Below are 13,760 nucleotides of genomic sequence, written 5' to 3' on the forward strand. Positions count from 1 at the left end.
AGTGCTCCTCTATCTCTTGACCACACCTTGGTGATCCTCACCACTGGAGCTGCAGTCTAATTCAAACTCAAAGTAAAATTTATTATCAGAGTACATACATGTCACCACATACAACCTGAGATTTGTTTTCTGCGGACATACTTAGCAAATCTACGAAACAGTAACTGTTAACTGTAAACAAACTGTGCAAATGCAGATATAAATAAATAGCAATAAATAACGAGCATGAAATAACAATATAACAGAGTCCTTAAATGAGTGTAGATATCCCCATTTGTTCAAGAGCCTGATGATTGAGGGGTAGTAACTGTTATTGAACCTGGTGGTGTGAGTCCTGAGGCACCTGTACCTTCTACCTGATGGCAGCTGTGAGAAAAGAACATGGCCTGGGTGGTGACGATCTTTGATGATGGATGCTGCTTTTCTACGGCCATGTTTCATGTAGATGTGCTGAATGGTTGGGAGGGTTTTACCCATGATATACTGGGCCGAACCCATTATCTTTTGTAGGATTTCTGCTCAAACACATTGATATTCCCATACCAGGCTGTAATGCAGCCAGTCAGCACACTTTCCACCACACAACTATAGATGTTTGCCAAGATTTTCGATGACATGCCGAACCTCCATAAATTCCTGAGGCAGTAGAGGCCCTGTCATACTTTCTTCACAATAATATTTATATGATGGGTCCAGGACAGGTCCTCTCAGATAGTGACAGCCAGGAATTTAAAGTTACTGGCCCTCTCCACCTCTGATCCTCTGATGATTACTGGCTCATGGACCTCTGGTTCACCTCTCCTGAAGTCTACAATCAGTTCCTTAGTCTTATTCATATTGAGCGAGAGGTTGTTGTTAATACATCACTTAGCCAAGTTTTCAATCTCCCTCCTATATGCTAATTCATCACCATCTTTGATACAGTCCATACCAGTGGTGTTGTCAGCAAACTTGTATATGGTGTTGGAGCTATACTTAGCCACACAATTATAGGTATAAAGCTAGTAAAGCAGGAGACTAAGTACACATCCCTGCAGTGCTCCTGTGCTGATGGAGATTGTGGAGGAGATGCTTTTGTCAATCTGACTGGGTCTGTAAATTAGGAAATCCAGGATCCAACTGCACAAGGGGTATTGGCGGCTGGTGATATGTAAACTGCGGTCAGAATCATAGATGAGAACTCTCAAGGCAAATAGAATGGTCTACATTAAATCATTAGATGTTCTAAGTCAGAGGAACAAGAAGTTGACATAACCACAATGTCCATGCACTGGTGAGATTTTACTAAAAAGCATACACCACCATCTCTTTCCTTACCGGAATTCGAGGTTCCCTAAAGGTATGTTGGGAGTAGAAGTACAGCCAGGTGATGGATTTTTCAAAGTGGAGGCGTGGGATGGCATGGTATGTGTTCTTGATGGTGGTATAACTATGGTCAAGTGTTTGGTGCCTCTGGTGCCACAGATGATATGTTGGGGGAAGTTGTTCAGTGAATTCTTCAAGTTGGCCTGGTTGAAATCCCCCGCAATGATTAGGAAGCCATCAGGATTGTTTTGTGACTACTGATCATGGTGCTCAGCTCCTCCAGTGCCTGCCTGATATAGGCCTGAGGTGAAATGTACACCACTACCAGGATGACAGTGGAGAACTCCATCAGCAGAAAAAATGGACGACACTTGACCACTAGATATTCCAGGTCGGAGACAGAATCGCTGTGTCTGTGCACCACGATGAGTTAATCTTGAAGCATATTCCACTTCCTCTACTTTTAAAAGAGTCAGCGATATCCCGTCTTTTCAGTGGGTAATGAAGCCTTTAGGCTGCCATGCTATGTCCAAAATGGTGAGCCATGTTTCCTTGAAGCAAAGTACACAGCAGTCCAGTCCTGTCCCTCTGTACTGCAATCTTGCTCTAAGGTCTTCAATTTTATCTTTTAGAATCTGTACATTCGCCGTCAGGATAGTCAGGAGTGGGAGTCTAAGACCACGGTGTTTCAATCGTATCAGCGCCATCAGTGCTTCCGTTTTCTTAAAGTAGAATTGCAGTCATGACTTGAGTCTGTTGTCTGAGGTCCGCTGATTTTGAGGTTTGATAGATTTTTTAAATGTCTTAAAATGATGTTGCTTATTGCAGTACCCATGGCTGTGACCGTGGGTTTCAGCTGTGGTAGTCCTATATGGGAATATTTGATGAGTCCCATCAGAGCTGCATGCAAAGCATCGTCTCTTAACCGAATCTAGAGATTGGCCATAGGATACTAACATCTGACCAGCTTCTGTAACCACATATTTATGTGGCTCATGCAGGTTCTCGACATTTCTACTGTTACTCACAGTTTGCAGAGTTTCATTGATGTCTAGCCCTGGACTGCTAGACTTGTTTGGAATATATTCATTTTACTTCAGTTGTAGTCTGGTGTAACACAATGCTGGATGCCCTCAGGCTAAAGGCATAAGTGTCTAAACCCCACAAGTACTGTCATTGTTGTAGATCTATCTACTGCAGATATGTCAAATGGCATGTGGTTAAATGAGAACGTCTCATGTGTTGCTTCTCCAAGCTTTTTTACAGAATACTCCGACAGTTATGATCTTCACCACCCAGTATGGTCAATGGTGAAGCTTCTGCACAGTCCTGATAACGCACATTCAATTGCTTTAAACAGAGTATATTCTGTTCTCTTGCAACTCAGTGCTTCTTCCAGGCTAAGTGGTTCATTGAAAAGACTGGCTGCTCATCAACGATAGGAAGCTGAAACATGTTGATTGGTTTTCTTTCCAGTATTTGGCTGGCATTAAAAGGTATTACTTTGGCCAAGAGTTCAATACTTCCAGGACCATTGACTCCTGATTACAGAACACAGTGCACTTGCCCTGTTGGGGTTGTCCTACTAAGTGTCTGTGGATATACTCAGCAACTGTGATAGAGCAATTTAGAACATTTGACCTAAAGTGGATGCATTTATGTTGGCTTGGTTCTTAACTTCTCTGTGGGACTGCAATGTCTTGGTGAATACAAACCAAGAATAATCAGAATATTTTGTTTATTGCTTTTCTCTGTAGATGTTAATGTTGCTTTCACAGACTTCCTAAAAAATCTTTGATGTCCAAACTGTCAGGAATTTCACTGTCCATCAATATTTTTGTTTCAAACAGCATAACCTGTGTTTCATTCCCATTTCCTGTTTTGACTTTCTTTTATTAATAAATGTAGATTTTGTCTCATGTGTTCATGAACATGACCGCTGTCCATTTCATTGGCTTGGTGCTATCTCATTGAAAATGGAAGAAATGCAGGTAATGATGCTGGAAAAATGAAATAAGAACAGAAAATGCTGAAAACATCAGCAGAATCAGATGGTATCTGTCATCTATAGACGTGGATGATGTAAGATCACATGAGATGAGAGAGTGAGGAATAGGCCCTTCATGCCTGCTGCCTTCGACCTCAGTACATTTTCCAGCACTGTTCCTATACCACTTGATACCCTCAATGGCCAAGAAACCTATCAACTTCCTGTGACTGTGCATGCCAGATATCAACCACTCTCTCTGTTTAAAATAAATAACTTTCTCTTGAGATCTCCTTTAAAACCCTAACCACTCACCTTAACATATGCCCTTTTGTTTTTGATGAGCCTGCTATGAGAAAAAAGAATTTGATTAGGCAGTCTATTCATTCCTCTCATAGTTTATATATTTCTAAAAAAATGTCACCCTCCAGCCTCCTCTCCAGTGAAAACGTGCCCAGCCTATCCAATCTCTTCTGTAACTAATGTCCTCCAATCCAGGGAACATCTTAATGAATCTCCTTGCACACCCTCCGGTGTCTTTCCCATAGAATGGCACATGATACTTCATGTGAAGACTAGTATGTGGTTTGTGAAGCAGCAAAATACATCCCAGTTTTATATTCTCTGCCCTAACCTATGAGGGCAAACATCCCATTTTCCTTCTTCACCACTCTGTCCATCTGTGTGGCCACTTGCAAGGATCGAGGACTTAGACAACGAAGTCTGTCGGTTCATCAATATTCCTTAGTATCCAAACATTTGCTGTATATGTCCTACCCCTATTTCACTTCCCCAAATTCATCATCTCACACCTGATGTAATTAAATTTCATTAGCAATGCTCTGCCAAACTTTCCAACTGATCTATTACCTTGGACACCCTTCCTTGTTATCCACAACACTGCAAATTTTCATGTCATTTTTCATTTTCATTACCAACATTTTCTGTTAGTGTTTGTTTTATATTTACAGCATCAACATTTGCATTTGTTTTGTTTTCCACTGAGGTAACAGGATCATTCTAAAGTCCAGAAGGCTGATTCAGAAAATTATGGTGCATGGGATCCATGGAGACTTGACAGATAGGCATAGACTGTGGAGGGTAATGGTGGAGGAATGTTGTATTTATTAGTGGTCTGTGACTAGTGGTGTTCCACAAAGATCAATGCTAGGACTTATGTTGTTTGTGATATATTATACAAAAATGTATGTGGGCTGATAAATTTCCAGACATCACAAAAATGGGTGGAGTTGTGGATCGTATGGAAAGATGTGAAAGAGTTCAGTGGGAAATATGGGCAGAGAAATAGAAAATGTGGTTTAATTTGGACAATTATAAGGTGTGGCACTTTAGCATATCAAATGCAAGATGAAAGTCTATAGTAAATAGCATGATTCTCAAGAGCATTTTATTGCTTCCTGAGATTGGATAACACAAGTCGACAGGGTAGTAAAGAAGGTGTACAACATACTTGCCTTCATTGGTCAGTGGCCCAGAGTATAAAAATTAGCAAGTCACTTTGCAGCTGTATAAAACTTTGGTTAGGCCACGTTTAGAGTTTGTGTGCAATGCTGTGCGGCCACACTATAAAAAGCACGTAGAGGCATTAGAGACTTTGCAGATAAGGTTGTGCAGGATCTTGACTAGATTACAAAGTGTTATCTGTCATGAGAAGCTGGATAAATTTGGATTATTTTCTCTGGAATATCAAAGGCTGAGCGATGACTTGATAGATGTATATAGAGAGACATAGAGAGGGAATGCAGTCAGAGACTATTTCCTATAATGAAAATGTAAATTACCAGACAGCATGTCGTCAAGGTGAGAGGGAGTTTATTTGAAGTAAATTTATGTGGCATTTTTTTTCTATTCAGAGAGTGGCTTGTGTTTGGAATTCTCTGTCAGGGCAAGTCGTGGAAGCATGTATGATAGCAATACTTAAGAGCAATTTAGACAGAGACATGAAGAGGCAAGGAATAGAGGGATATAGACAATGTGTCGGCAGATGTGAATTGTCATCATGGTTGACACAAATATCATGGGCCATAGGGCCTGTTTCTGTGCTATAATTTATATCCTATCTTCCACGCAAAAGTAATGGAGAATTGTAAAGCTTGTTTATCCACAAAATACAAAATATAATAAGAGGAGGTAGCAATGAGAGATGGAGCTAAATATTGAGATTATAAATGCCTGGGCCTAAGCATTGATTTCTGCAGTACTCCACAATCTGCTACCCAGAGACAGATCTGTTTATAACCCATTTTTGCTTTATTGTCCCATAACCAATTCTCAATGCTTATCAATGCATTACCCTAATTCAATGTACTCTAACTTTGTTATCAAAAGTCTTTTTGAAATTCTTACACACCACATTCTCTGTTTCCCTTCATAAAAACAACATGATTTTTCCTCCGTAAGTCCATTTGATGCTCTTGAAGGTTTTCTAATTTTTTTTTACATTTATGGATTCTTGTAATTTTCTTACCAATATTGTTAAGATATTAGGCTGATAAGTCCTGGTATTCTTTCTGTCTCCTTTCTTAAATAGTGAGGTCACATTTACTAACCTTCAATCCCCAGGACCATTTCCAAAATCTACAGAATGTTGAAAGCTGATCACCAGAGCATTCACTATCTCTAAAGCCACCATTTATAATGTTGGTATGTAGGTCATCATGCTCTTGGGATTTGCCAGTTTTCTGGTGCTAATTTTTGGCTAGTACTTAGTTCATTCAGTTCCTCATTTCCACGAGATGCTTAATTCCCCAAAATAGGCTTTGTATCTTCTATGAAGAGAGACACATTATAATTATTTTATTCCTCTGCCATTTCCTTATTTGGCATTATAAATTCCTCTACCTTGCTCAGTAACAGGTCTCTGTCTTATAGTTTACAAGCCAGTGACTATTTGGAACTTGGTATAGTTTTGGCCATAAGAATACTTTGTTTCTTTTTAAGACTCCTTTGTGATATAACGTTATCTTCCTGCTGATTAAGCTAAATGTGTTTTTAGCAATATTTCCCAAGCAATGCATTAATATTCTTGCTTGAAAGGAATTACAAGTGTTGATCCTTTTAAGGTTATGGTTAATTAATTTGTGACACTATTGGTGCAGTGTCCTACATTCCAAGGATCCAAATATCTTCGTATTTAAGCTACAGTTGAAGCGTGGTGCCTAATAAACAATGCCCTATTTTTGGTTTAACCTCTACGGGGAAAAAACATTTAAAATGTATTAAATTAGCCTAACATTTCAGTAGAACTCAAGACCATATTTTAAACAAGAGATATTATAATGAGAAGTGTTTTATTCTATCTATTGCTAAAGTTATCTTCACCTGAAAATTTGCATTGTCTGAGGCAAAATAACAGACCTTCATTGCAAGTTTAATAATGTCATCAGAAGATAAAACATAAAAAGACTGAATGCTATTGTTTAGATTATGCTCACATTAGAATTTGCAACTGTAATTGAAAGCATAATCTTGTTTGTCAAGATTTTATCATTACTTGTCCTTTCCAAATTCAGCAACACAGAATAGAGCACTTGGTGTTGACGAGGTTCAAGCAGAATGAGATACAGTAAACTATTTGTGTTTTATAACATTTGCTGCAATACCCAACCAACACAGGCTATGTTTACTGAAGTTCTTGTTTTTTTCATACAATTGATGAGGTAGAAACCAGGTCCTATGATTTGTTTATTTCCTGTTTTTCTTCCATTAGGTATTAGGCCAGCATTTTATGTTCAGCCTTCCAAATCCACAAGCTCAACAGCATCACCAGGAATATCCACTTCTCCAGCCTTTAATGCCTCAGTTAAGCCATTGACTTCCAGTGAGGTAGCTGAAATAAGTCAATTTACTACTTCTCCGATAGCAACAAGTAAATCCACCGCTTCTGCTTCAACTCCTATGGTAACCCAGCTGTCAACAAGTCCTGCTATGTTAACTACAAGCACTTCTCCACTTCTACCCTTGACCAGAACAACGCCTACCACACATCGAGCTTTGGTACATTCCACCGAATCTTACACATCATCCCCTTCTACATTAGGCTCTTCAACAAAAATGGTGACCACCAAAGCAGTGACTTTACCTGAAATTTCAACATTAATGGAAGCCACAAGCCCAACTGAATTACTAACCAAGTCACATTTGCAATCTACTTCCACTGAACCCAAACATACAGACACTAAAACAGTACCTTCAACAGCTACTACGAGAGTAACACCATCATTAACGAGATGGCTAACTACAATTAAAACAGAACCATTATCAGAGAAGACTTCCTTTTCCACAACTGTAGCATATTCCCCGCCAGAAACAAAGTCAATTACCCAAAAAACCTCAGTGTTTACAACCTCAAAAGGAACAACAACATATCCTACTTCAAAAGAAATGGAACCAACAATGCTTCCTACATTCAGTAAGGTAGCCACAAAGGCTACTAGTTCCAGTTATCATTTCTTTACAGTGCACTCTCTGTCTACTGGAGCATTGAATTTGACAACCGAAAAGACTCAATCATCAATGCCTGTTGGCACCTATAAATTATCTACATCAACAGAAGCAACATGGCATCCATCAACTGAGAAGTTAACAACCCCTTCAGCATTTTCAGAAACAGAAATAAATAAAACTACTATAGCAAGTTCAGCACAAACTAATGCAACAGAAAAGTCTATCATTTATCCTCTGAGCGCAGGAGCTCACTCAACAACAATTCCACCTGCGACCTATTCAGGCTTAGCTACATTACATACAACTTCAAAAGAAGCTGCCTCCACATCAGCGACAAAAATGTCTTCAACAGCATCTGCTACAATATCGTCAGAAACAACGGCTCTCAAAACATTAACGACTGCGGTATTTCCAAATAAAACAACGACATCATTTCTTGAACATGTATATCCATCATCATCTACAAAAGGACCAGAAATGGGTTCAACTACAGGCATCTTCAAAGTGACCTCAACTCCCCAGAGCACAGAAATGACCTCTGCTTCAACAACAACATTGTATGAAAGTACTAAATCAACTTCTCCACAATCAACCTCTGCAATAAGATCCACAACTACTCAGAAAAAAACCTTATTGGAAACTTCATACAATCAAACATTGCGGACTTCCACGACAGCAATCCCAACTTCTGTAAAAGTTTCCCCTCTTCCTGCTTCAACACGTAAAACAACTACTGCAGCTGTGGTCCCTCAACGTGGAACAACTATAGTTTTACCTACATTGCTTACAAGTACCTCAGTAAAATCCTCAACAGTTGTTTCAGGGCTCGCATCTACAGTGACAGACACTGCACATGCAGTAAATGCATCAACACCTGTTTTACCGCTTTCAACAACAACTACACCAACTTCAGCCAGCAGAACCATCACTAAAGAAGTAACAACTCCAACTGCAGATGTAGGTGCAACTAAATCTCCAGCAGTTTTGTTTAAAACATCATTAACAACAGAAGCATCAACTGCTTCAATAAATGAAACATCTGTTACATCAACAGGAGTTATTAAGACAACTGGAGCACCTGCTGCATCAACAAGAATTTCTACTACAACTGAGGACACAAGAAAAATAGCAACTTCTCCACAGCTGACCAGTACCTTAGAACCTACATCTATAAGTTTAAATGAGACTGTTTCCTCTGAGTTGAAAGTAACTCCAATTGAATCTGTTGCTTCAACTGCACAGTCAACAACTACTGTTAGCTCTGAATCACAATTATATACCTTATCCAATGTCACATTATCAACAGTTATTTCTACTCGTGAATCAGAATCAGTTGCGGGCCCAACAGTATTCTCAGCAACCGTCAACACTACAGCTCTGACCATCCCATCAACTAGTCATTGCATTGTAAGTAAAATATCAGCAAATTTGTAAACTTCACTCAAAATGCAGGAGGAACTCAGCATGTCAGGCAGCATCTATGGAAATGAATAAACGGTTGACGTTTCAGGCCAAGACCTTTCTTCAGGACAATATTCATTTCTATTGATGCTGCCTGACTTGGCTGAGTTCCTCCAACATTTTATGTGTTTTGCACTAGATTTCCAGCATCTGCACATTATTTGTGTCTGTAATCTTCACTGTTAGGTTATCTGGCAATATGAAGCTACTTGCTTTACATTATTTTATGTGGCAAAAGCAATTTTGAAAAGTCTTACACTATTGGATTTCCAGTTCAGAGGTAGTTCTTTGATCCTCCTGAAATATAAAAAAAAATCATCTTTGCTTCTTTGCCCTCACCTCCAATATAATGCATAAGGCACCATATACTCTTCGTCACCAATTCATTTGCATACTTCCACCTCTAATATTGCCCATATTTCAGCCCAGCTGTCAGTTAGAATCTGAAGTAATTTTGATACCTAGCAACAGGAGTATGTCAATAGTCTCCCATTTCCGCTTGATTTCCTCGTCACTATTGACCTTGATCACATCCAAAACTTTGCTGTCCATAACCCAACTTGCAGCAAAGGTTCAAAGGTCCAATTTACTATCAGAGAAATGTGAGCAGTATACATCCTGAAAAGCTTTTTCTTCACAAACATCCATGAAAACAGAGAAGTGCCCCAAAGAATGAATGACAGTTAAAACATTAGAACCCCAAAGTCCCCCCCAACTCCGCCCCCCCGCCTGTACGCGGTAGCGGGCAGCAACCCCCTCCTTCCGGCAAAAAAAAGCAAGATCAGCACTGCCACCGAGCACTCAAGCGTGAGCAAGGCAATAGCAAAGACACAGACTTGCAGTTACCCCAAAGACTTTACATTTCATCCAGCATTCGACAGACCACAGGTTCCTTCTCTCCCTGATAAGGGAGAGGGAGGTGTCTCCAATTTTCCATGTTCCATTCTTCAGTCATTCCTATGTGTGCCAACTTTATTTGGCTTATAATCAGGCAGCTACACATATTTTTCATCTTCGTTTTCAAATCCCACCTTGGCCTTACTCGTTCCTATTTTTTTTATCAAACACTCTGCTCTTGGAACTTCCCTAGATCATGGTGCTCCTTGAATAGCCTCTTTAGCTTCCCAAATTTTCAATCCTCCACTCTTGTGTCTTCAGCCACTTGGCCCTCAATTCCTTTCTGGAGTCTCTACAACCACCTTTGTATTTTGGTCATTGATTTTAATATGTTACTCAATGATAAATTTTATTTTGTAAAACTTACTTTACATACAGTACGTATATTAAAAGCTATATAAATAATGTTGAATTTATGGACATCTTGCTCACTGAGATGGAGATGCTCTGTTCATTGGAACTGTCACATCCTCTTCTCTACCCTTGCATAATAATCCCATCAGTCTCATCCCCTCCAAGCAAATAGCCATGAACTTATACCTTTCATGGACTTTTCCTTTTCCTTTCCTGTCACCCAGTGTCAGATGAATATAACTTTTTACCAGTTTTCTACTGATGGCCCTGAACTTATGATTCCATGCTAACATCAATGCCAGGATGTGCCTGTGTTTCCCTGAAGAAGTCCTGCTTTCTGGCAGAGCCACCGGCCTAGGCAACTGGTGGCATCTTCTGCCACATAGAAGCAATTCCTGTGCTCCACAGTGGACTCCTCATAGAGTCCGACAAAGTGCTGTGGTTTTCTATTGCCGTCTTGGCTACTTGGTGGAAAGTAAGTAGATACTATTTTATTTTTTATTTCTATGCGAGGCTTACAACAGATTTTTATTTAACAAAGCGTATATTTTTAACTGAATCCCGGGTATTACTTAAAAAGCAGTAAAAGTCTAAGCTTTGACAAGGTTCAAACACCCTGATAACATTGACAGCTTTGACAGCTGCTGAGTTTGAGGGTGAAGTCTCATCTGCTCTGCGAGTGCAGCTGGCTACCGATGCTGAGACAGCTGTCGTGCTGCACACCACCACAAAGGGCTCGTCGCCGGGATCACAGTGAAGGACCACACCTGGAGACACATGGAACAAACAGGTGCAGCCATCCTGGAATTCTGGGGCAACTGAAAATCTGGCTCCATGGAAGGCAAAGACTTTATTGTAAATCTCTCCATTCCTCAGACATGGATCCCATCTTTTATCTTTGCACTATTCAAGCGTGATGTCAGTTACAGCCCTAAGAAGCTATAGTGGTGCTAGAAAGTTCATAACCCTGTAAAATTTTCTCTATTTCTGCATAAATATGACTTTAAGTGCCATCAGATCTTCATGCAAATCCTAAGACTAGATAAAAAGAACTCAATTAAATAAATAACACAAAAACAATATAATTGTTAATTTATTTATTGAGAAAAATGATCCAATATTACATATTGGATATACAATATTTGTTGGAAAAAGTATGTGAACCTTTGCTTTCAGTAACTGGTGTGAGCCCCCCGCCCCCCTCCCATATAGCAATAACTTCAACCAAATGTTTCTGGGTAACTGTTGATCAGTCCTGCACATCAGCTTGGAGGAATTTTAGGCCATTCCTCCTTACAAAACTGCCTCAACTCTGGGATGTTGTTGCGCTTCCTTGCATGAACTACTTGCTTCAGGTCCTTCCATAACATTTCTATCGGATTAAGGTCAGGACTTTGACTTGGCTATTCCAAAACACAAATTTTCTTCTTTTTGAACTATTTTTTTGTTGAGTTACACTTGTCTTTCAGATCATTGTCTTGTTGCATTATCCAACTTCTGGTAAGCTCCAGTGATGGACTGCTACCCTGACACTCTCCTGTAAAATGTCTTGATACAATGTTGAATTTGTTTTTCCCTCAACGATCACAAGCTGTCCAGGCCCTGAGGGAGCAAAGCATCCCCAAATCATGATGCTCCTTCCACCATGCTTCACAGATGGGATAAGGTTTTGGTGTTGATGTGCAGTGCCCTTTTCCCTTCAAATTTAGCAATGTGCGTTTCTGCAAAAAAGTTCAGCCTTTGTCTCATTTGTCCACAGAACATTGGCCCAGAAGTGCTGTAGAACATCCAGGTGGCCTTTTGCAAACTTGGAATATGCAGGAATGTTGTTTTTTGGAGAGCAGTGGTTTCTCTGTGGTATCGTTCCATGAACACCAGTTTTGTCCAGGGTTTTTCTTATGGTGGACACATGAGCAAAGACTTTAGCAAGTTCTAGAGATTTCTGCAGGTCTTTTGCTATTACCGTTGAATTCTTTTTCACCTCCTTCAGCATTGTATGTTGTGCCCTTGGTGTGATCTTTGCAGGATGCCCACTCCTAGGGAGAGTAGCAACAGCACTGCATTTCCTTCATCTGTAGACATTTTCTCTTACGTGGACTTATGAACACTCAGGTCTTTAGAAATACTCTACAATTCTTCTTCTAAGATTCTCTGAAAGTTGTTTTGATTGAGCCGTGGTGCACATAAACAGATGTTTTTTGAGAAGAACAGGTTCTGTCAATAATCTGACTTTGTGTGTCTTTTTTATAGGGCAGGGCACCTCTACAACCCATGACTCCAATCTCATCTCATTGATTGGAACACGTGACTCCAAATAGCTTGTGTAGAAGGCATTACCCCAGAGGTTCACATACTTTTCCCAACAAGTACATGTATTTTTGGATCATTTTTCTCAATAAATAAATGGACAAGCATAATGCTTTTCGTGTTATTTATTTAATTAGGTTCTCTTTATCTAGTTTTAGGACTTACATGAAGATCTGATCACACTTTGGGTCATATTTATGCAGAAATAGAAATTATCTCTAGGGTTCACAAACTTTCTAGCAGCACTGTATTTGATTCAGCAGAGTACTCCTGACATTGATCCACTTCACTACCCACACTGCCTATTTCCATTATCTTAAAATTACACCTCTGAGATAATATGCTCATAAACCTTTACTTTTGTTATGCTTGCAGTATTCAGCCAATTGGTTTATCATTTTCAAACTGTAGCTCATCCAAAACTCAACTACATATATCCTAACTTGCAACACATCTCCTTTACCTATCATATTGAGTAGCAGTGCATTAAAATGTCATCCTCCTTTTCAAATTCTCTGCCCATCATTGCAAGCTTCTGGGATCCATCAAAGCTGTTGTTCTCGACTATTTCAATAGCCTTGGATATCCAAATTTAATTCTTTCACTGCTAGCGACTACACTTTCAAGAGGTAAGGCCTTAATTCTTGTCATTCCCTCCCAAAGCTCTTCTCCCACTTTCTCTCTTTTTCCTTCTTAAAACTTAACTTCGTGGCCAAACTTTCAGCTATATTTCCTGACATCTCTGAGTCTGGCTCAGTGCCATCCTCTTCTGTTTGATCTTTGTTTTTGCTGGATAAATGAGCTAAATCAAATTTCATTAAGTTTCTGTTCAATTTTGCCACCTAGCTCAAAAAGCCAAATTTTCTGCTATTGTTGCTGCTCGTCAATCTACTACGGCTCTTGATCTAGGACAGCTGCAAACTCAGTCATTTTAATTTTTTGCTTAACTCCCTCAGGTACTCTGTGTACTCCCTTTCTTTTC

General features: G+C 39.6%; 1 protein-coding gene across 1 annotated transcript in view; it reads left to right on the plus strand.

Annotated features, from left to right (window-relative positions):
* The window catches only part of otog (otogelin), a 235,636-nt gene that overhangs the window by 166,414 nt on the left and 55,462 nt on the right, over nt 1-13,760 (plus strand). Inside the window, exon 35 of the mRNA XM_063063100.1 lies at nt 7,023-9,166. Within this exon, the coding sequence (XP_062919170.1) occupies nt 7,023-9,166 (2,144 nt within the window). The remainder of the gene's footprint in view (nt 1-7,022; nt 9,167-13,760) is intronic.

Source organism: Mobula hypostoma, chromosome 11 (assembly GCF_963921235.1).
Source record: "Mobula hypostoma chromosome 11, sMobHyp1.1, whole genome shotgun sequence".
Lineage (NCBI taxonomy): Eukaryota > Metazoa > Chordata > Chondrichthyes > Myliobatiformes > Myliobatidae > Mobula > Mobula hypostoma.